We start from the raw sequence: 22432 nt of genomic DNA, 5'->3' as shown, positions 1-22432 counted from the left end.
AGGTGATTTTATGGTCAGAAACGACATTATACCCACTCCCCTTTGTCACTTCTCATCAATCCAGATGATAGATGTTTTGGATTTTGAGCTCCTGGTTGCTTCAATGCCCATGACCTGTTCAGTTTCCTGTGCAGCCGTTCAGGCATTCATTCAGTGCATTTTTCAAATTCCACATGATAGTGCAGATCAAACATCTATCAGCCATTCATTACCCAAACTATTTCCTGCTGCTGAGTACTTTTCTTCCCCTACATGCTAGCATGCCAGACAGCTTCTTGGCTGTTATGTGAGAGCTAGTTTTTCTTCGTCCATGATAACGCTGGAAGGCCTGTTAACTCCCCAGCTCCATTATCCTTATTTCTTTATTGTATTAAGCTTAATTCAGTTGGATGGAATTACACTTACTCATGGTCCAAGTGGCTAACTCATGCTCCATGTTCCTAAAATCAAAGTCAAATGCTGGGGCTTGGCATTCGGGTAGATTTTAAGCTTGCCACCCAGGTGAAAATTGGATGGCTGATCTGCAACACGGGTTTTACACCTGGGCAGAAAGTTGAAAATATACCCGGTGTTTGGGTGTGCCCACCATCAATAACCAAACCACCAACAGGGGAACTTAAACATTTAAAGCTAGAAATTCCAACCCTTGGGTGAGGGAATCCTGATGGAGTTGTGGTGAGGGTTGAAACTTGAGGCAAAACCGGATGTATGAACAACACACTGATCCAACAGGAGTCAGCGCTCCTTCTGTATGCCCCAGTAATATCCTAGCAGTAGTTTGAGGGTCTGTCTGGTGGCGTCCTCAGCTGCGAGCAGGTGTAGCTTCTGTTCTGCACCTAGTGATTGCTGTTGGGCCAGGGGCTTGCCAGCATGGGACAGCAGCAATTTTAATTTTAGTTCTTTGGCCCATGTAGCCTTTTGTTCCTCACCTCAGAGAGGCAGGGTACTGCTTCAAGTCTCCAGTGCATTCCCTGTGCACTGCTACAGGCACGGACGCCCATCTGTGTTATTTAAATGGTGCCACCCGCAGGATTTGGAACAAGGTCATCATCTTGTTCCAACACAGCTGAGAATGTCTTTAAGGACTGAAATGCACAGAACTTCCATCCATCCCGAAGATGGCCCCTTCAGGGGGCTGAAGGGAGGGAATTCCCACACCAGGAATTTCCTCAGCCCCAATCTCCTTATCACTGAGTGACTCCTTAACACCAAGTGACCCAGATGCCAGGATGAACCCAGTATACAGGTCTGTTCAGTGGTGAAAGTGGGCCCAAAGGAGGTCCTGGCTTGGACCCCTATCAGATTAATTCTTTCTGCTTCCCCTATAAAGGGGACTGATCAGGCAACCTTCTAATAATTATTATGGCTGGTGGTGCAGACTGCAGAATGAGCTGGCTTTTCTCGCCCCATAATGGTGCAGGCAACCAAAACTGGCATTGAAATCAAGTGAACCCACCCTGATCTCAGATACTCTGGCAGGATCGGGAACAGAAATCACCAACAGACGGGGGCTGAGGATTTTCATCCCCTACAAGTTTAGGAACCTGTAGAATATAAATTGGGTTTTAAAGTCCAACCTGACTCCACAGCAAAGCAGAATGAAATTCCTTCTTCCAGGGAGTCTCACTCCACTTCAATCTGATTTCAGGATGACTCCAAACTCAGGCTGCATCTACACTATAGGGCCAATTTTCAGAATACATTTTACCAGCAAGGAGCCTTGCCCAACAGCCACACATGTTGGAAAATCAGAAGCACGTGTCGATGATTTCCTAGCATGCATGACTTGCAGCGAGGCTCTCCACCACTACACGGATTCAGAAAAGCAAAACCGTTTCCCGCCAACACTATAACTGTACTGTGAATGTATCTTAACAATCAGCTACAACTATTCAGAGACATTGGAGACTCTGTAGATAAACCATGTAAGGGATTGTACATTATAGCCTACACTAGTTGGAATGACAACCCACCTCTAAACAGAGGCATTAGGCATGCGAATCAATCATGCAGGAGATAAACGTGGGCCAAAAGAAATCTTTACATAAATCTGTCACACTTGTGACAGAATGTGAGGACGATGATGTCTGATTTAGAGAAGAGTGCCAGGGTAAGCAATGGGGATCATTCTCAATTATCGTACACTGTCACTTCCATGTCAGAAGTTTTGAGTTTCGTGCCGGGGCTTATTATCTAGGTGGGCATTCTAGTGTAGTATGAGGAAGATGTTACATCAAGGTTCGATCTGCCTGTTCAGATGAAGATTATTACATTTACCAGCGAGCAGAAGACCATGCAGGTCATATAGATTATTTTGCCAGCAATTTTTGCGGATGCTCCCAATCTCCCACTGTAACATTGGCTGAAACCGAAAGGAGCATAAATGACTGTGTCCCCTTTGTGTTTTGTACAGTACTAACAAATCTGCAAACTCTCTTCCACTCATTTATTTTGGTGTTTTTTACTGGAGATCTTTTTGCACAGTGTTTTTATTTGAGTACTCAAAAGGATAGACCTTACCTGTGCGCTGGTGAATCTGGAATTACTTCATGTACATAGATACCAGTGTTGATATCAGGAAAATCAGGGTTTCTTTGTTTCAATTCTTCTATTAGGCTAGAGAAGAACATAAACATAAACCATTAATAGAAACTTGAAGAACTAGTAAACCATTTTTTCTGTCTAATGTGAAAATAATATGATAAAGGAAAATGTCCTCAGAATACACAAAATTGCTGCTAATTAAATCCCTTCAATGTAATTTAATATTAAAACACTGACTGTAAATTGTCTTAGATTCATGTTTACAAATAATTTGCAGCATATTACCACCATCCGATGATGTTAAAGGTATAGACTGAGTTGCATCCTGAAACAAAAACATTACAGGGTAGAATTCCCGCTGACATCCTACACTGATCCCGCAGGCTTCGATTTTAACCTGCTCTTCTGAGAAAGAAACAATGGACCCAAGCAGGGTAGCTGTTGCGATTTTATTGTCAGACCAACCTAACAGGAAGACGAGTTGGGGCCAGAAGAGGCCCAAAAGGGTAAGTCATTTTACTTTTTTTGACTTCCCTTGTGGGGCCAGAAGGGGCAGGAGTGCTCTTCCTGGCCCCACAATGAAAGTTAAGGCCTCCCCTGAGCCAGAATCCCCTCCTCGATTACTAGGCCCTTCCGAAATTTCCTCCCTGTGACTTACCAGAGGACTGGGGCATGGGCAGCAGCCTCCTGCTGCCCGACGTTGCAATCCCACCGCCAGCTGCCATTTCCCATTATTTTCGGGCAGGGAACTGAGCGAGGGCATGCAGATGAGGCCCGAGATTTAGAATCTCCCAGACGTCACACTGTCAAGGTTGGGACGCTTTGCCGCTCACCTTAGCCTCCTCCCGCCCGATTCTTGCCCTGAGTTACAATCGAAGCTCAAGTGTAGTCTTCATGTGAAGCGGGGGATAATTGAACTAGGGGGCATAGATGTAATTCAATTCCATTTTAAAGTCATACATCTATCCTTATTTTAATGTAATACTTTCATATTATATTATTGTTTATAATTAAGTAGTAAAACTTACTTCAATTTTGGAAGCAGAGAAGTAGAGTTGGTTGGACAAAGGAGTTTCTCTGCAGTACAGGGTGAGGAGCTGGAAAATGGAAAACTAAGGTGCTACAGCTCCACTACTGGCAGGAGATGCTTATTTACAGAGTGACAAGTTTACTTAGCAGTTTCCATTATAAACGTGGTCACAGGAATTTATAATTTATATATCCTGACAACAGGAAGTAAGGTTTTGAAGACATGAAATGTGTGTAGAAGTAAGGTTTTTAATATATATATTATAAATTTCAAATGGGCACCACTAATCTAAATCCAATATGAACCAGAAGCCATCATTAATAATCTCCTCTCATGCAGCTGTGTATAAAATACCAAACCTACTGAAGTAGATTTGCTTCTAATGACTATAACACAACCACATAATAGCATACAAATGTCTGGGAGTTCAATTGAGAGGTAATGTTCCTTTAAAAAGAGTCTAATTTACACTTAAAAGTAAATATTAATAGTTTACTCAACAACATAGTTCTCTGCCAAGCTGCCCATTTATTGCTACTAAGACATCCCACTTGTATTAGATTTACCATTATAATGTGAAATAATCAACAATATGCTTGTGATTAACCAGCATGTTTTAGATACAGGAAACACATCATGATCTGGGTTGAGATAGCATAAATTGTGAGAGCAAAACTCATGGGGTGCAATTTTCAGGCCACTACCAGAAACAAATGGGAGCCAAATGGATAAATGCAAATCAGGGTCAGATGATGTAGGCAGGACCTTGGACACCATTCTCATCTCTGCCTGTGCTGCTACTGCTAGTTCCTGATTCCGCCCACAATCCATGGCGCTACAAGTTGAGAGCCAGCCATTTCCAGCAATATTTAAAGGGCTCATCAACTGCTCTTGGGTAAAACTATAGGTTTTAGGAGATATTTTGCTAAACATGAAATTCATCTATTACTGAGCAGACAGAACAGCTTTGGAAAGATAAGGAGCACCAGTAAAGCTTGTAAACTTACGCAGGAGTTATGGTCAGCATTCTCACACCAATGAAACGCTTCTTCACACCTGTGACATCTTTATTAAGCATAAGAAAAATTAGAATTACAGTGAATTCTCCATAGCCCAATAAAATGGAAACTATCAATTTATATTTTGAATATCTTTACAATATAATTCCTTGTGTTTGTCAACATCGACAAGGTGACTATCGCCTATGCCATGGCCATCAAATCAGATTATCAATTTTGTTCTGAGGGCCCAGGCCTAGGATTTGGACTAGCCTCCCAAAGGTTTTACAAATTACAATTTTTTTTTTCTTTTTTGGCCCCCTATATTTTTAATCTTCCAAGCCAATAGTGCTGGCATCCATCGGGGTGGCATTCCGACACTGCTTTTTCCAGCTCCTGCTCAGGATCACATCATCACTATGGATCAACTGCATCCCAATATTCAGTCTCAGAAGGACACACAAGCAAGACAGCCATTTAAAAACATTCTCTTCCCATATTTCCAATTTTTTCCATTTCCTTATGTTATGATGAATTATTAACTTCACTTTTATTTTAGCTTTCTTTTATTTTTAGCATTCATTATTTTATTTCTTTTCTTATTCATTCTCAGGATATGGTCATCACTAGCAATGCCCATCCCTAGTTGCCTTTGAGAAGGTGGTGGTGGTGAGCCGCCTTCTTGAACCACTGCAATCTGTCTGATGAAGGTACTCCCACAATGCTGTTACGTAGGAAGTTCCAGGATTTTGATCCAGTGACGATGAAGGAAGAATGATATATTTCCAAGTCGTGATGGTGTGTGACTTGGAGGAGAATGTGCAGGTGGTGTTGTTCCCATGCACCTGCTGACCTTGTCCTTATAGGTGGTGGAGGTCACGGGTTTGGGAGGTGTCGAAGACGTTATTGAAATGAGGTTTGAAGCCCAATTTAATGTGAGCCTTGGGCCTCCCGATTGGGGCGCACACTGTGTGCCATTGATTATGTATCCTAAAATAGGCTATAACCAATTTCTACCCCAATGCTTCCTTTATCGTTTTCTGGTCATTACTTTGGTAGAGCAGTAGATTATGTTGTCGTCTATATTTAATGGGCATCCAGGATTGCTAGATGCTGAGCTGCACCACCACCATTGGGAACTTTTTGGAGGAAGAGAAGGACCAACTGAGGGATTCCAAACCGATTAAACTGCACAAGAGACACTCTGGGCTTGATTTTACCACCCGCTATCGGGTGCGTTCTCGGCGGGGGGGGGCCCCGAAAATCGGGAAATCCAGGAGCGGGACCGGATCCCGCCTCGATCCTGCCCACTTCCGGGTTCCCCGCTGATGCGCCGACGTGCGCGCGCAGCCCCCGCTGGTGGGAATCCCGCAGGCAATTAAAGCCAGCGGGATGCCACTTGACAATATTTAGTTAGGTATTTCAGGTCATTAACTGACCTGATTAAGAGACTATGTAAGATTTTTGAACAACATGGGACTGTTTCCCACACTGGGGGAAACACTCCCAGCTCGAATGGACGTGTTGCAGCTGTCAGCCTGTGGCAGCTGCAAAGGTCCATTTGACAGGTTGGGGGGGGGGGGGGGGGGGGGGGAGACCCTCACCCACTGCAGGAGGCCACTCCGTCACTTGGGACAAAGTTTGGCCTCCACCACCCTCCTCCTGACGGTCAAAGTCACCAACCTGCACACTTACCCCGGGGTCCGGAGACATGTACCTACCCTGCAGACCCCCTCAGATGTACATCTTGCGGATGGGGGCCGCCGTAGCTGCAGTCATGACCTCCTCGGAAGGCGAACAGCATCACCAGCCTCGCCATCCACGCCGTCCACCTCTGACACGTGGAGCTCCACAACAGAGTGCTGTGACACATCCTCCTGTACAGCAGGAGGGAGGGCTACCGCAGAGAGAGATGCGTCGCAGAGGGCACTACCCTCGCCACAGGGTCCACAGACCGAGGCTCAGCCTCCTGGACCTCTCTGAGCAGCAGTGCACACGGAGGCTCAGAGTCACTCGACATGTAGCCGTGGACATCTGCAGGCTCCTTCATGCCGAGCTGCTCCTGGCTGGCCCGTGCACCATCTTCCTACCTGTCGCTGTCAAAGTCACCACTGCCCTCCCGAACTTCTGCTCCACAGCCATCCAGGGTGCAACCGGGGACATCGCCGATGTCTCTCAGTTGTCTGCGCAGAAGAGCCCTGCAAATACACCTACACCCACTCTGCAGTGACACAATGGGTGGCATCAGTGGTGGGTCCTCATAGTGATACCCAGGAGCGGGCATTATTGCACAAACCGGACAGGATTCGCGAAGACATGGCAGTAGTGGTGCCAATATAATGTGTGATGTGAGTTGTTCTGAAATTCAATATAAGTAACAACCATGACAAACCCTCAAACACCCTTGTGCATCCCCTTCATGCTCACGACACGTTTGCCTTACGCTGCCTACTGCACATATGTGATGCATGCCCTGTGGCTGCAGCACAGGTGGTGGCAGGTTGAGTGAGGCTGGCCGTGAGAGAGATGCACGAGAGGGTGAGTATGGGATACAGCCATGAGATTGTATGAGGATTGGGTTGCGTGGTAGTGGCGGGGTGAGTACTGGCGAGGTGAGTAGGTGCAGGTAAGATGAGGATGGGGTTTGAGTGGGTATGAGGGGTGATGTGACAGAGTAGTGTTGGCAGTGCCGAAGGAGATGTGGGGTGGGGGCAGTGATGTGGTAGATGGAGTGTAGGGGAAAGACTACGTGTACTCACTATGGCTGACCTACTGAGGTCATTGGACCGCCTCCTGCACTGTGTGCAGGTGGGCGATATGTTGGTGGCGCAGGTGACCCCCTCTGCCACCTCGAGCCAGGCCTTCCTGGTGGCGGAGGCGGGCCGCTTCCTCCCGCCTGCCGGGTGGAAGATCTCTGTCCTCCCCCTCCTCCTCACCCCATGTATTGATACCTGGGGTGAGGCATCATTAAACTGGGAGTAGCCTTCCCCCTGGGCTGCTCCATGCAGTCATCTTTGCTATTGGTTGCAGCATCTGTCAGTGGAGGACTGCCCCTTTAAATAGAGCGCCTCCAGCTGACAGATCTTACTGCACATGTGCAGCCCGCCCGACGCGCAGATCAGCAGCGGGGAACCCGGAGGAGCAGGTAAGTGAATCCAATTAGTGGTTTGCCTGCTACGATCGCGCGGGAAACCCACTAATTTCACCGGGCGCGTGGGCCCATCCGCCGAGAACCCGCAGCCCTGCTAAAATCGGGCCCTCTGTAACTACTCGCCAATACCCTCACACTCGCAGCTAGAGATGCACATACCTCACACTGCATTTCTTTCTCCTTCACTGTTTGTCTGCCAATTCTTTGCCCTCTCCTTCTTCAGCCTTGGGCTGAACTGTCTTTTGAACCTTTCCAAAACCATTTCCCTTCAATTGTCCATGTCTTTTAAATTTTACCTACACGTAATTTTCTGCTTCCACCATTGTGCTCCCTGAATCCATCCAAATCTGGACCTGGAATAATTTATACATAGTCCAACCCCAGAAACTTGAGCACTTTTATCACATTACTATTCTGATGAGAAGTGCAACAGTCCATCTGCATTTAAAACTGACTTACACCAATACATGAAAATTGGCCCCCCAAATTTAGAGACCTTCTTCAAACTATTACCGTTTCCTAAACAGTCCATAATCCTCTGGGAAGAGTATTTCTAGTTTCAGATATCTGTACCTATGGCCCTGATTTTAACTACCCCTGCGTGGTGCAAACCAGGCGGAGGGGGCAGCTAAAATGAAGATAGTCACTTAGCCCCTCTGATCCCGCTGCCTTCCCACCCTGTCTCGATGTTAACTTGCCCTTCTTTAAATACGCAGTTCGGGTCCCAGTGATGTTATCGGGATCCAACTGCAATATTAGTCGGAGGCCTGAGTGAGGGAGCAGCAGCAGCTTCTCCATCAGGCCAGATCTGCCGGGAGCTGGATCTGACGAGAAAGCAGAAGTATTCCTCCAGGCCGCATGAGAAATCCTGGGGCCTCCCTTGCCCCAGGCTCACCCTGTCCCACCGATTGCCTCCAGAGGCTGCACCCCGCCCCCCTCAACTGACTGATGGGGACCATTCCCACAGGTCCCTGGCTGCAACCTCCTGAGTAATTCCCGCTCTTGCCTGCCGGACATGTAGTGGATCTGGCCGGATTTGGGCAGGACTCCAGGAACATTTATTGAAACGAAGCCCGGTCGTTAAGGTCGGCCAGGCAACCATATCCTCGGACGCCCCGGGTTTGCCGCCTGCTTCAGGGCTTGCACGCAATGTACCTGCACCCCCCCCACCCCCTTAAAAATCGGAGCCAATGTATCAACTAATACTGCAATGGAGGGACGCTAGAATCAATTAGCACCACATAAACATTTCCGTGTGTTTCTTTTTAGGCGGAGGGGTATATGTATATGTTACGCATGGATGGTATTTTTTTTTCAAGACATACATCTACAGTATCTAATCTAAACGACCAAATACCGTCTATTATTGTGGAATGTTATTTGCTAGAATCTCAAGGATTGTTACATTAAAGTAGAAAGAGGTCTTGGTGCAGTCAGGTTTTCTTGCAACTGGCCTGGATATTAAAACTGCACTGTAGTATACACCCAACTGCCCCATCCTACTCTCTCACCGACCTTTCCGCTCAGCGCGCCCGCTGGGAACTAATCTTGCCAAACTCCTTTCCGTCCCATTCACCTCTCCCAACGCTGACCCTGTGGACTCTGCCAGCGGATCAACTATTACCGCCCCTCTCCGCATCTCCCTCCGGAATGTCCGTTCACTTATAAACAAGGCCCTTGCCATCCATGAGCTTAGTGTGGATGATTGCATAGGCATCATGGCCTTGGCGGAAACTTGGCTGACGGGTGATGGCACCTTCCCCCTTAATGAAGACTCCCTGCCTGGTTATACATTCCACTACCTGCCCTGCCCAGACCGTTGCGGTGGCAGTGTGGCCCTTATCACCAAATCACACCTTGGTCTGTCCCCCTACTCCTCTGGCACATTCTCCTGCTTTGAGCATCCTCGTTCTCTACCACCCACCCAAGTACCACGCCACATTTCTCACTGTTTTTCTCCCTCAGCCTCTGCACCAAGCAACTTCTCATCCTTGGTAATTTCAACCTCCATCTCAACTCATCATGCTTTCTCTTCTTTGAATTCAATGTTCTCCCATCCTCCCTTAATCTCTTTCTTCATATAAATTCCCTTACCCATATTCACGGACACCTCCTTGACCTTGCCATCGTGTCAATCACAGATAAGGCCATCTCTGATAACTCACTTGTATCCCTCTCCACTCACAATCCTCTCCACCTCCCAACCCCACTTCCTTCTGTGTCTGCTCCTGGAAAAAAACTCTCCCCCAAATCACTTGCAATGGCACTTTCAAATTCCCAACTGTCTAGCCTTTGGCCCTCCATTCGCCACAACATTTCTGCTGGTACCAATCTGCTCAATCACCTCCATCTTTGATGTCCTTGTCCCCATTAAAATCATTACTCTCTCTCACCCAGGTCGTTCCCCCTAGTACAGCCCCAGCTCCGTTCCATTATGTCCAAGGGATGCAGACTTGAATGTTTATAACAGACAACTAGTTAACCGATTCATCGCCAGATCTGGCTGGACTACATAAAGCACTATCGGGTCCTGTTACCCTCTGCCAAAATGCTCACTATTCCAGGATCATCCTGGAATGCAAAGATAACCCCCAGCTTATCTTCTTTACTACAAATCATCTTCTTAAACTCCTCTCCCCTGCCTCCTCCGCCCTCACCTCCAACAAGTGCGAGGAGCTCATGGACATCTTTGTCACTAAGATTGAGACCATCCATTCAGCTGTTTCTGCTGCTTTCTTCCCTTCCCCTAGACAACCAAACCAAATTTCCCCTAAGGCTGCCCCCTGCCCTAGCCCTGAACCTGCATCTTTCTCCCCTCATGCCTTCTCCGAGCTCATCTTGTCTATGAGACTCACTTCCTGCTCCCTCGACCCTATTCCCACCAAACTGCTTACCACCCAACTTCCCTTCCTGGCCCCCATGTTAGCTGATATTGTTAACGGTTCCCTCTCCTCAGGTACTGTCCCCCTCCCCTTCAAGTCTGCCATCATCACCCCGCTCCTCATAAAACCCACCCATGACCCCTCTGTCCTTGCAAACTACCTCCCCATCTCCAAATTCCCTTTCCTCTCCTAAGTCCTTGAACATGTTGTTCTGCCCCTGCCACAGCACTGAAACGGCCCTTTTCAAGGTCACAAATGACATCCTATGTGACTGTGACCGTGGTAAACTAGCCCTCATCATCCTTCTCGACCTGTCTGCTGCCTTTGACATGATTGACCACACCATCTTCCTCCAACGCCTCTCCTCCTTCGTCCAACTAGGTGGGACAGCGCTTGCCTGGTTCCATTCTTATCTATCCAGTTGTAGCCAGAAAATCACCTGCAATGGCTTCTCTTCCCGCTCCTGCGCCGTTACCTATTGACTCCCAAAGGATCTATCTTTGGCCCCCTCCTATTTCTCATCTACATGCTGCCCCTTGGTGACATCATCCACAAAAATAAATCAGGTTCCACATGTATGCTAACGGCACCCAGCTCTACCTCACCATCACCTCTCTCAACCCCTTCATCTCTCTGATTTGTTACGCTGCTTGTCCTACATCTAGTATTGGATGAGAAGAAATTTTCTTCAATTAAATATTGGGAAAACCAAAACCATTGTCTTCAGTCCCCGCCACAAAGTCTGTTCCCTAGCCATCCGTAAAGGTGGTGGGGTAGCTCCGTTAATAAAGGATGAAATTGGTATAATAGTGAGAAATGATCTTGGCTCAGAAGATCAAGATGTCGAATCAATTTGGGTGGAGGTAAGAAATAGCAAGGGAAAGAAATCACTGGTGGGAGTAGTATATAGGCCCCCTAACAGTAGCTACACTGTAGGGCAAAATATTAATCAGGAAATAAGGGGGGCTTGTAAAAAAGATAATGCAATAATCATGGGCAATTTTAACTTTCACACAGATTGGACAAATCAAATTGGCAACAATAGCCCTGAGAAGGAGTTGATAGAGTATATTAGGGACTGTTTCTTAGACCAATACATCAGGGAACCAACCAGGGAACAGGCCATTGTGGGTCTGGTAATGGGTAACAAAACAGGATTAATTAATGATCTCAAAGTAAAGGATCCCATGGGAAGCAGTGGTCATAACATGATAGAATTTCACATCCAGTTTGAGAGCGAGGGTCTTGGGTCTGAAACTACTGTATTAAACTTAAATAAAGGCAATTATAAAAGGAATGAGGGCGGAATTGGCTAAAGTGGACTGGGTAAACTGATTAGATGGTATGATGGTGGATAAGCAGTGGCAAACATTTAAAAAGATATTTTATGACTTGCAATAAAAATATATCCCTGTGAGGAGGAAAGACTACAAAAAGGGTGAACCAACCATGGCTAACTAAGGAAGTAAAGGATGGTATCAGGTTAAAAGAAAAAGCATACATGGCAAAGATTACTGGTAAGCCCGAAGATTGGGAAAACTTTAAAAACCAGCAAAGGATGACTAAAAGAATAATAAAGAGGGAGAAAATAAATTATGAGAGTAAACTAGCAAGAAATATAAAAACTGACAGTAAAAGCTTCTACAAGTGTATATAAAAAGGAAGAGGGTAACTAAAGTAAACATTGGTCCCTTAGAGGATGAGATTGGGGAAATAATAATGGAAAACAAGGAAATGGCAAAGGAATTGAACAGATATTTTGTATCTGTCTTCACAGTAGAAGACACTAATAATATACCAATAGTAGAAAATCAAGGGGCAAAGGGGAGGGAGGATCTAAAAACAATCACTATCGCTAAAGAAAAAGTACTTGGTAAACTAATGGGTCTAAAGGCTGACAAGTCCCCTGGACATGATGGCTTGCATCCAAGGGTCTTAAAGGAAGTGGCTACTGAGATAGTGGATGCATTGGTTGTAATCTTCCAGAATTCACTAGATTCTGGAAAGGTCCCAGCGGATTAGAAAACCGCAAACGTAATACCCCTATTCAAGAAGGGAGTGAGACTGAAAGCAGGTAACTATAGACCAGTTAGCCTAACATCTGTCATTGGGAAAATGCTAGAATCCATTATTAAGGAAGTAGTAGCAGGACATTTGGAGACTTATAATACAATCAAGGAGAGTCAACATGGTTTTATGAAGGGGAAATCATGTCTGACAAATTTATTAGAGTTCTTTGAGGAAGTAACGGGCAGGGTGGATAAAGGGGAACCAATGGATACAGTATATTTGGATTTCCAAAAGGCATTCGATAAGGTGCCACATTATAGATTACTGCACAAGATAAGAGCTCATGGTGTTGGGGGTAATATACTGGCATGGATAGAGGATTGAATAACTAACAGAAAACAAAGAGTCAGGATAAAAGGGTTATTTTCAAAATGGCAATCTGTAACTAGTGGGATGCCGCAGGGCTCAGTGCTGGGGCCTTAACTATTTACAATATATATCAATGACTTGGATGAAGGAACAGAGTGTCTTGTGGCCAAATTTGCTGATGATACAAAGAGAGGTAAAAAAGCAAGTTGTGATGAGCACAGAAAGTGCCTGCAAAGGGATATTGACAGGTTAAGCAAATGGGCAAAAATTTGGCAGATGGAATATAATGTGGGAAAATGTGAAGTCGTCCACTTTGGGAGGAAAAATAAAAAAGCAAAATATTATTTGAATGGAGAAATGCTACAAAATGCTGCGGTACAGAGGGATCTGGGTTTCCTCGTACATGAAACACAAAAAGTCAACATACAGGTGCAACAGGTAATCCGGAAGGCAAACAGAATATTGGCCTTTATTTCTAGGGGGATGGAGAATAAAAGCAGCAAAGTCATGCTACAACTGTACAGGGTGCTGGTGAGACCACACCTGGAGTACTGCGTACAGTCCTGGTGCCCTTATTTAAGGAAGGACATACTTGCATTGGAGGCAGTTCAGAGAAGGTTCACTAGGTTGATTCCGGGTATGGAAGGGTTGTCATATGAGGAAAGATTGAACAGGTTGGGTCTATACTCATTGGAGTTTAGAAGAATGAGAGGAGATCTTATTGAAACGTACAAGATTCTGAGGGGACTCGATAGGGTAGATGCTGAGAGGATGTTACCCCTCATGGGGGAATCTAAAACTAGGGGGTATAGTCTCAGAATAAGGGGTCAACCGTTTAAGAGGGAAATGAGGAGGAATTTCTCTCCCTGAGGATCGTGAATCTTTGGAATTCTTTACCCCAAAAAGCTGTGGAGGCTGAGTCATTGAATACATTCAAGGCTGAGTTAGACAAATTTTTGATCAGCAAGGGAGTCAAAGGATATGGGGATAGTGGAGTTGAGGTAAAAATCAGATCAGTCATGATCTCATTGAGTGGCGGGGCAGGCTCGAGGGGCCGAATGGCCTACTCCTGCTCCTATCTCTTATGGTCTTATGTCTCCCTGGCTGAGGCTGAAATAGACTGTTCGCAACTGTGGCGTCCTATCTGACCCTTAGATGAGCTTCTAACACTACATCCTCTTCATCACCAAGACCGCCTACTTCCACCTCCGTAACATCGCCAGTCTCTGCCCCTGTCTCAGCTCATCTACTGCTGAAACCCTCATCCATGCCTTTGTTATCCCTAGACTCGACTATTCCAATGCTCTCCTGCTCTCCTCACCTTGCACCCTCCGTAAACTTGAGCTCATCCAAAACTCTGCTGCCCATATCCTAATTCGCACCAAGTCCCGTTCACCCATCACCCGTGTTCGCTGACCTACATTGGCTCCCGGTCTGGCAATGCCTTGGTTTTAAAGTTCTTGTCCTTGTTTTCAAATCCCTCCATGGCCTCGCCCATCCCTATCTCTGTAACCTCCTCCAGCCCTACAACCCTCCAAAGTCTCTGCGCTCCTCCAATTCTGGCGTCTTGCACATCCCCAATTTTCTTCGCTCCACCATTGGCGGTCGTGCTTTTAACTGCCTAGGCCCTAAGCTCTGGAATTCCCTCCCTAAATCTCTCCGCCTCTCTACCTCTCTCTCCTCCTTAAGACGCTCCTTAAAACCTACCTCTTTTACCAAGCTTTTGGTCACCTGTCCTAATATCTCCTTATGTGGTTCTATGTCAAATTTTGTTTCATAATCACCCCTGTGAAGCACCTTGGGATGTTTTACTACGTTAAAGCCACTATATAAATGCAATTGTTCTTGTTGTTGTTATTTTGCAATCTGTTGATTGTTATGTAGAAATAAATAATTTTGTGTCTGATTTTTTTTGCATTTTTCCTAAATGTTTAAGGCAGGAACTCAGTTTTTAGGTAATTTAGGTTGCAGAGCTGATATGTATGGCTCATTTGTTAAGTTGCATTTTTCTTCTTCCTCACGTTCCTACTTTTGGTTTATGGGAGCACATGCCAGATTGTGTACTTTAGGTGGTGTTACATCACATGAAGCATTCTTCAGAACCTCAACACATTTATAAAATGAATTCATATGCTATTGCTTTTTTTGCATGTATGACAAAAGTTCAAGGAGTACTTCCAATTTTACATCCAATCTTCTGTTTGCAGAAAAAAAATACTCAAGTTCCAAGCCTTTTCCCCCCCATCTATTATTTAAAATAGTCACTTCCCAATAATTACTATTGGTCTGGGCTGTGGAGTCTCACAAATCACAGTACATACTATAAGCTGCTATTTGTTTCTTAAGCTTGTAGTGGTCAGGACTACCGTAGAACATTCCTCCCTGGAAAATAAACCAGCTTAAATCTTGCACTAGATATTCTTACCTTTGCTTTGTTTATCAAGAGAATCAGTAAGAAACATTAAGATGCGATCTGATGGAATCGCAAAGGAAATTCCTGCGGTGACTTTCAGTGTGTTTATTCCTATAACCTCACCATCCTGTAGGATGATAATATTTTAAAAGAACATTAAAAAAAACTCCAGTGTGTTTTTATAAATATTATTCATTGTATCTGCCACTGTTAGATTTGGAGGATAAACTGCGCTTTGAAGTTTTGCGTAACATATTTATTTTTGCAACAAATAAAAGCCTGCTAACTCTTAAGCAAAACAGTTTAACAATTTCCAGATGTTAGTGTCTATGCTGTTCTGGAGAAGAGCTGAAAAAATAGCAAACAACACACACATGAAACACAATGCACAAAAGTATATCTCGGACATATTTTTCAATTAAATGTTAAAGAAAAATGAAATGACACAAAACCCGGCTTACCAAATTCACCAAAGGACCTCCAGAGTTTCCATACTTCGGAAATGTGCGATAAACAGAAAAGAACAAAGACAGTAAGTGTTTATCACATTACATGTATGGGGTATTTGGCAGCATTAGGCTATGCAACTTTATGCACAACATTATCAGTAACTGCTATTAATTTAACCATTCGTGAACAAACAGTAAGTTGAGTTGCACTTTACTAAACAAAATGGTAGTATCTGACTCTCTTTCATTTATGTTTTTTCTTCTGCTTTGTCTCTTCCTACTATTCCTTCCGGAAGGCAGCGACTTGTGGTGACTTATGGTTCCACAAGAGGTGGCTCTCTGGGATTTCATCCTAGTAGTTATTCTGTATTTACAAATCCTGACAGTGAGTTGCAACCAACTTTGGGCCATCACAGTTGAGCTCAATCCTGCCTTCATCTGATGTCTACACCCATACAGATTTCCCCGAACAGTTACTGACTAAACAATTGAACAAGGAACCCTCGGTGATATTCAGCATCAGAATATCTAATTTGAGGCCACATTTGACAAAACAAGATGGAAAAACATAACTGGTCTGACTTTGGTCCTAATTCAGTGCACTGTCACCTTCTACAAAAGGTCCATGGTTATAAAGTAAATCATGCTTAGTGCAGTGGGTGGGTTAAAACAAAACATAATGGAGTTTCAGTGAACAGCTACTACCCACATCAGTCAACATTATTTTTCCTCCCCTTTTCTTCTTCATCACAATATATTAAGCAGTTATAATGCCTGCCATCATTACTTTGTACAGTCACTCAGTACTGATTTTAAAAACCTGATGCAGAAACATATCACAATTTGGTTCTCCAAAAAATGATTGGAATCCAAAATATATGCTAACTGGTATGTTTTATACTTAAACATGCCATCTTTGGATTGCTATCGCTTATTTTTTTTAAATCTTCAATCTACTCCAGTCAACCAAGCAGTATGAATTAACACAAGGCAACAAAAAATATGTTGCTTTAATCGTCATCATAATTATTACTAATTTCACAAGAAACTAATTCCATTCCCACCCAACTTTTTCCAGAGCTGGTTCCATGAAATCATACAAAACTATTCCATATTTGAATATGAATAATTTCCTTAGCTTTAGCTCATTAATCACTGAATCCGCTGACTTTCATGTTGATACAAAATTGGATCAAAAAACTGATAGATCAAAAGACCAATGTAAATACCAATCTCTCCTCCATGGAACTCATTAGGTTTAAACTTTATTGAAAACAACCTGCTTTATAAAATCTGTAGAATCTGTTGCGAATCACTAAAGCAAAGCCCACATAAATATTTGATTATTATACACATAATATTTAATGTTGCACGTTTCAACAGTGTTAAAGTTCTGGGTGCCACAGTGCATAATTTTTGGCATGGTAAAGATGCCCACTAGTAACATTGGGTTGCCACTATGAGAATGAGGAATGCTCTCCTGTCTACTTACTATAGCACTACTGGTTTGACCAAGGGAAAGTCACTGTGGAAAGGAACTGGTCAGCATTGAATAGTGGACATGTAGAATTGGATAGATATTCTGGAATTTTGTTTGATTACTACTGGAGGTCAGGAAGCATTAATGTATAACATTCCCTGAGGATTAAATAAGTGGCATAAAGTTCATGACAGGGTAGACTGTGCACTGAGCAAGCTACATGGGCTAAATGGCCTTTTCTCATTCTACACTTTCTTATGTTGTTATGTTTTTGCTGGCAAACACAGCAACTGTATTGTTAATGTCTCTGGGAAAGCCATTACTGTTGTTTGCAACTAAATGCACAAGCACCACAAAAAGTGTCTGCAAAACTAGACAAGTCTCACTGTGTCTCAGGCTATTTCATCATGCTTTGAAAATATCTTGGTATATTGCACTTACATTGATTATGGCATCTGTTTGTATGTAGTCCATGTCTGAGTCTCTTAGACCCAGCTCCCGTCCATCCCTCTGAGCAGAGCTGACAATTCCAGTAGTTACTGTATTTTGCAAAGCAAAAGGACTTCCAATAGCAACTACGAATTCTCCTGGCCTGAGGTCAACTGACTGACCCAGTGATAGTATTGGTAATTTTCTCTGCAAAGTATCACAATATTAAATTAAAGCATATATTTTCCACCAAAGTTCAAACTATAATTTTAACAAATAACTTCCTGTTTCCCACAGTCTGGAACAGAAATAGCCTTTTCTTTGCAAAGTTGTAAAAACTGTCTATATATCAATATAGTTTTCCTGTCCTTACATTATAAACAGTGACTACACTTCAAAATTACTTCTTTGGTTGTGAAATGTTTTGGGAGATTTTGAGAACTTAAAATGCACTATATAAATGAGAGTTCTTTCTTTCTTGGTGAACATCACAAAACTCCCTTTAATGTAGCTTATTTATAAATGCACTGTGAGTTTATGGGTTTAAACATTTAGCAATGCTATAAGCAGAATAGACACTAATGTGTAATGGTCATTTGATTCCAGTTGTGAAGAAAATCCTTATAACACACTTAGGCCCGACCATTGTAAGCTCACAGATCTTCCTTACTTGTGGAATAATATGGAAAATCTACCATCATCCTTCTATATCCTTTGCCATATTTTTGCCATGTACGAATAAGAAATTCATTTCTGCTTATTGTTGCATTTTGATTGTAAAATAAGAATCGATTTCAGGTTGCCACTGCCTATCCAGTTACAAAAAGAAACACTTTATTGAAATTTCTAGATTCTACCCGTCCGAATTTTCAAGACTTTTTTTTTTAAATAACTGCTGGTTTCTCCAAGCTACTCACATGCTATGCAGTTTAGGGGCTAATAATGTGGCCCCATTGCTCTGGCAATGGAAACACTGCTGTTTGGGCACTATGTGCACCTACAATGACATAAGCTGACATCATGATATAATGCAAGGTCAGCTTATTCACTTATTATCACATAGCTCCAGGCACACAGTGTATGAAGCAAAGGGACAGGGTCTCCTAAAAGGCTCCTGGCTGTCTTAAAGCTGAGAAATAGAAGTGGCTGCAGCAATACCAAGTTGGCGAATGGCACCCTTCCAACATGCAGTTTTGTAAGTCCTGCTGCCATGTGTGCCACAGAAAAGGGCCTTCCCCCTTTGAAGAGTAGGGCGAATGCAGCCTCAATGGAGGTAGAGAAAACTCAATGCTGTCTTACCCATAACCAGTTCCTTTGAGCAGAGAGTAAGAAATTTGTTAGTCTTAGAAAGGTTGACAAGGTAAGTGCATTCACACTTTGCTTTATATTTTTAAGCACTAAAGAGCCCTAGCACCTGCACAGTGCGCATGCCCTCCATGCTGCTGACACTTCCCTGCTGCATTACCCTGTATTATAGGCAACAGGCACACAGCAGGTCTCAGCCCATGACATTATGGATCACCTATGCCCGATGTACATCAGTGCTATGGGCACCAAGCATTGTATTATCTGCCCCTCAGTCTTTAATAGAATCTGGAATTTTAGCAGCAGTTAACCTTTCCATGATTAAACTACTCATTTTGGAACTGGATGTCTTGTGGTTTAGACACTGGGGGTGAAATTGGTCTTGGGAGGTAGCACAAAACAGGCTATAGTGAATCGGCAGCCTGTTTTACACCCCACTCAATTTTCTTTTCCATTGAAGTAATCAGGAAAGAAAATCAGACAGGGTGTAATAGAGACTGCTGATTCACTATCACCTGTTTTGCGCTATCGCTAAAGACAAATTTCACCCCTACTGCTTTTTCACTTCTGGGTTCTGATCCATCCCAGCCTATTAGAATGAATGTTCTCTCTCTCTCTAATAGCTGTATAAATCCTCTAGGAGATGAGATTAGGCTTTCTCTACTGACCTTGTAAACTGACCTTAGATCAGCAGTAATTAGCACTGGATTTGCAGTCATACTCAAATTGTCACAAGGATGGCTTATGTGGGAAATGGACAAATTCACACTGATGCACTGGGGGTTCTCTTCTGAGTTTGGTGGTTAGGATATTTCGGGGAACAAAGTGGACTGAGCTTTACTCTGCAGCTGGCCTGTATGTACCTGACTTGCAAGTGCTTGATATTGTCATTTGGGGGCAAAAGTTTTTTTAAAGTTTCCATTCTTGTTGGCATCCTTCACCTTAATAAGGACAAAATATGTCAAAAGAAGAATGAATAAATGTACTAAATAATATAAAGCTTAGTTGTCCTGATACTTAAAGTTTAACCAAAAGATGATTCACTTACCTTAGGATTAATCTTTATTGTTGCTATGTCTGATTTCTTGTCAATATCTTTTATTGTTGCTTCATAGTTTTTTCCATTGTGTACCTGCACCTTTAGCTGTTGCTGACCTGACATTATATTGTTACTAGACACTACGACATGGGCATTGGTCACAATTAGCCCACTATCTGATATTATAAAGCCAGAGCCACTTGACAATGGGACATTGCGTCTCAACAGCGGATGCCTGTGTGTGTAGAGAAAATTGAAAGATTTTCTACATTCTTTCGAGCATAGAGTGAAATATTTTAGTTGCCAATTTAAATTTAAAGTTGCAGTAAATCTGTATCTTTAACAACATTTTAATCTACCGAGTATTAAGAAAATAACTGCAGAAGATGATAAGGAAATATCATTTTTAAAAACATTTTTACCATTCTATATCACAAAAATAATTATAATTTATAAGTATTAGAATCCCATAAAAAGGAGGTATTATTTTTAAGTAAAACACTCTTCATCACCTGACACTATTAAATTCTGTTCTAGTATTACAATCTTGCATAATCTCTCTTCCTGTCAAACATACACTACAAAATGTGACAGCCATAATGACAGTTATTGGCAGGTAAAATTAAAATTCACAATGGTAACAGAAGAAATAAACTATAATGGATAAACCTGAATGGTAAAGCTCACTGAATCAGAAGACTTTACAAGGAGAAGAATAAAAACTAGCTGGGAGTGAATTGAAGTGCATAGCACATTGCAGGGCCTCAGATAACATTCAGAAACCATAGTTCTCATGGTTTACAACACCATTCTAACTGTCAATAGGGTTACTTTGTCAAGCAGCTATTCCTAGCCAGTCATTACTCTCTATCAAACATACATAAAACTATGACATTTATGCAGCCATTGCAAGAAAGCCCGAAATCAGTATGTAAACGTTGGTGAAAATAAATGTGAAATAAATGTTTAGGAAGTTCATCATTTCTAGCCCTTTATTATAAAGGGGAATCCCAAACACACTGAACCAAAGAGGTACAGTAATGTAGTGGTTACGTTACTGGACAATAATCCAGAGAATATGAGTTCAAATCTCACAATGGTAGTTTAAGAATTTGAATTCAGTTTTAAAAAGCTGGTATCCGTAAAAGTGACCATGAAGCTGTCAGATTGTCGCTAAAAACTCAACTGGTTCACTAAAGCCCTTTAGGGGAAGAAACCTGCGTCCTTGCCTAGTCCAGCTTATATGTGACTCCAGTCCCACACCAACATGGTTGACTTTTAACTGCCCTCTGAAGTGGCCTAGCAAGCTACGCAATAGGATCAGAACCACTACTAGAGGTTCAAGAAGAAGGCCCATCACCACCTTCTCAGGACAACTAGAGATGGGCAAAAAAAGCCGGCCTTGCCAGCAACGTCCATGTCCCAAAAAAGAATTTTAACAAATTAAATTAATTCAAGTATATTATACACTTCTAATACTCCATGCACATTATTCTCGACAGACTTGCCTTAAAAACAGTTCTATATGAACAACTGCAGGTGCAATCTTCTCCACCACATCTGCGATAAAATTGAATTTATATCTTGGGCTGTTTGGATCTGAATGACCTATACTACGCAGAAGAAATGTTGTACATTATTTATGAAATTCATAAAGTTACTAACATTTAATATCTGATACATCCATAAAAACAGTAAACTAGTTTAGGAAAATAGAAAAGAACTGAATTCAATAATTTTGCTGAAATGTTCTCAATCAAATATTAACTGCAAACCGTCAGGAAATAAAGCGATTCAATATGGTGGTAGCAAAACATGTAAATATCGACTAGAGATGGAGCAGTCTGTCAACAGAGTTACTGCTTGTTCATCTAAGAAACTATTCTGGTATAATACACCAATGTAGAAAATACACCAATAGGGCATGCAGCAGCTCACGGTTACAGTATCACATGCACAATTCCGGGATAACCACCACAATTAGAGGACATGAGTATATTGGCAAGCCTCAAGAATGATCAAAATTTAGAAGAATTTTCTTTTTTCCCCCCACAGAGTAGTGGGTGTATGGAATATACTCTCAGCAAAACAGTTAATGTTGTCAATTATCTCCTTTAAAAAGCTCAATAAATATCTGGTTTAGAATTGGAATTGAAGGTTTAAAGGATAAGTATAGCCACAGATAACCAAATATGGTACAGAGCATCAAGTTTCCAATGCTGCTGAGACTATGGAAATGTCATCTGTGCATTGCAAGTGGTCAGGGTTGAATATTATAGATTGGAATGTTGGATTAATGTCCTTGAGTTTCACTCGGTTACCTTATGTGGCCA

At 42.9% G+C, this 22432-nt stretch overlaps 1 protein-coding gene across 2 annotated transcripts in view; it reads right to left on the bottom strand.

Annotated features, from left to right (window-relative positions):
* The window catches only part of LOC137326174 (serine protease HTRA3-like), a 43388-nt gene that overhangs the window by 2805 nt on the left and 18151 nt on the right, over window positions 1-22432 (bottom strand). For both annotated transcript variants that reach the window (XM_067991050.1, XM_067991054.1), the window contains exons 3-9: window positions 21608-21707; window positions 20109-20334; window positions 17768-17962; window positions 15859-15891; window positions 15410-15524; window positions 4582-4639; window positions 2521-2616 (exon numbers count right to left, since the gene is read on the bottom strand). In XM_067991050.1, the coding sequence (XP_067847151.1) occupies window positions 2521-2616; window positions 4582-4639; window positions 15410-15524; window positions 15859-15891; window positions 17768-17962; window positions 20109-20334; window positions 21608-21707 (823 nt within the window). The remainder of the gene's footprint in view (window positions 1-2520; window positions 2617-4581; window positions 4640-15409; window positions 15525-15858; window positions 15892-17767; window positions 17963-20108; window positions 20335-21607; window positions 21708-22432) is intronic.

This window comes from Heptranchias perlo, chromosome 1, assembly GCF_035084215.1.
Source record: "Heptranchias perlo isolate sHepPer1 chromosome 1, sHepPer1.hap1, whole genome shotgun sequence".
Lineage (NCBI taxonomy): Eukaryota > Metazoa > Chordata > Chondrichthyes > Hexanchiformes > Hexanchidae > Heptranchias > Heptranchias perlo.
Note: the sequence above shows the minus strand (reverse complement) of the source record. Positions and strands in the feature narration are given on the sequence as shown.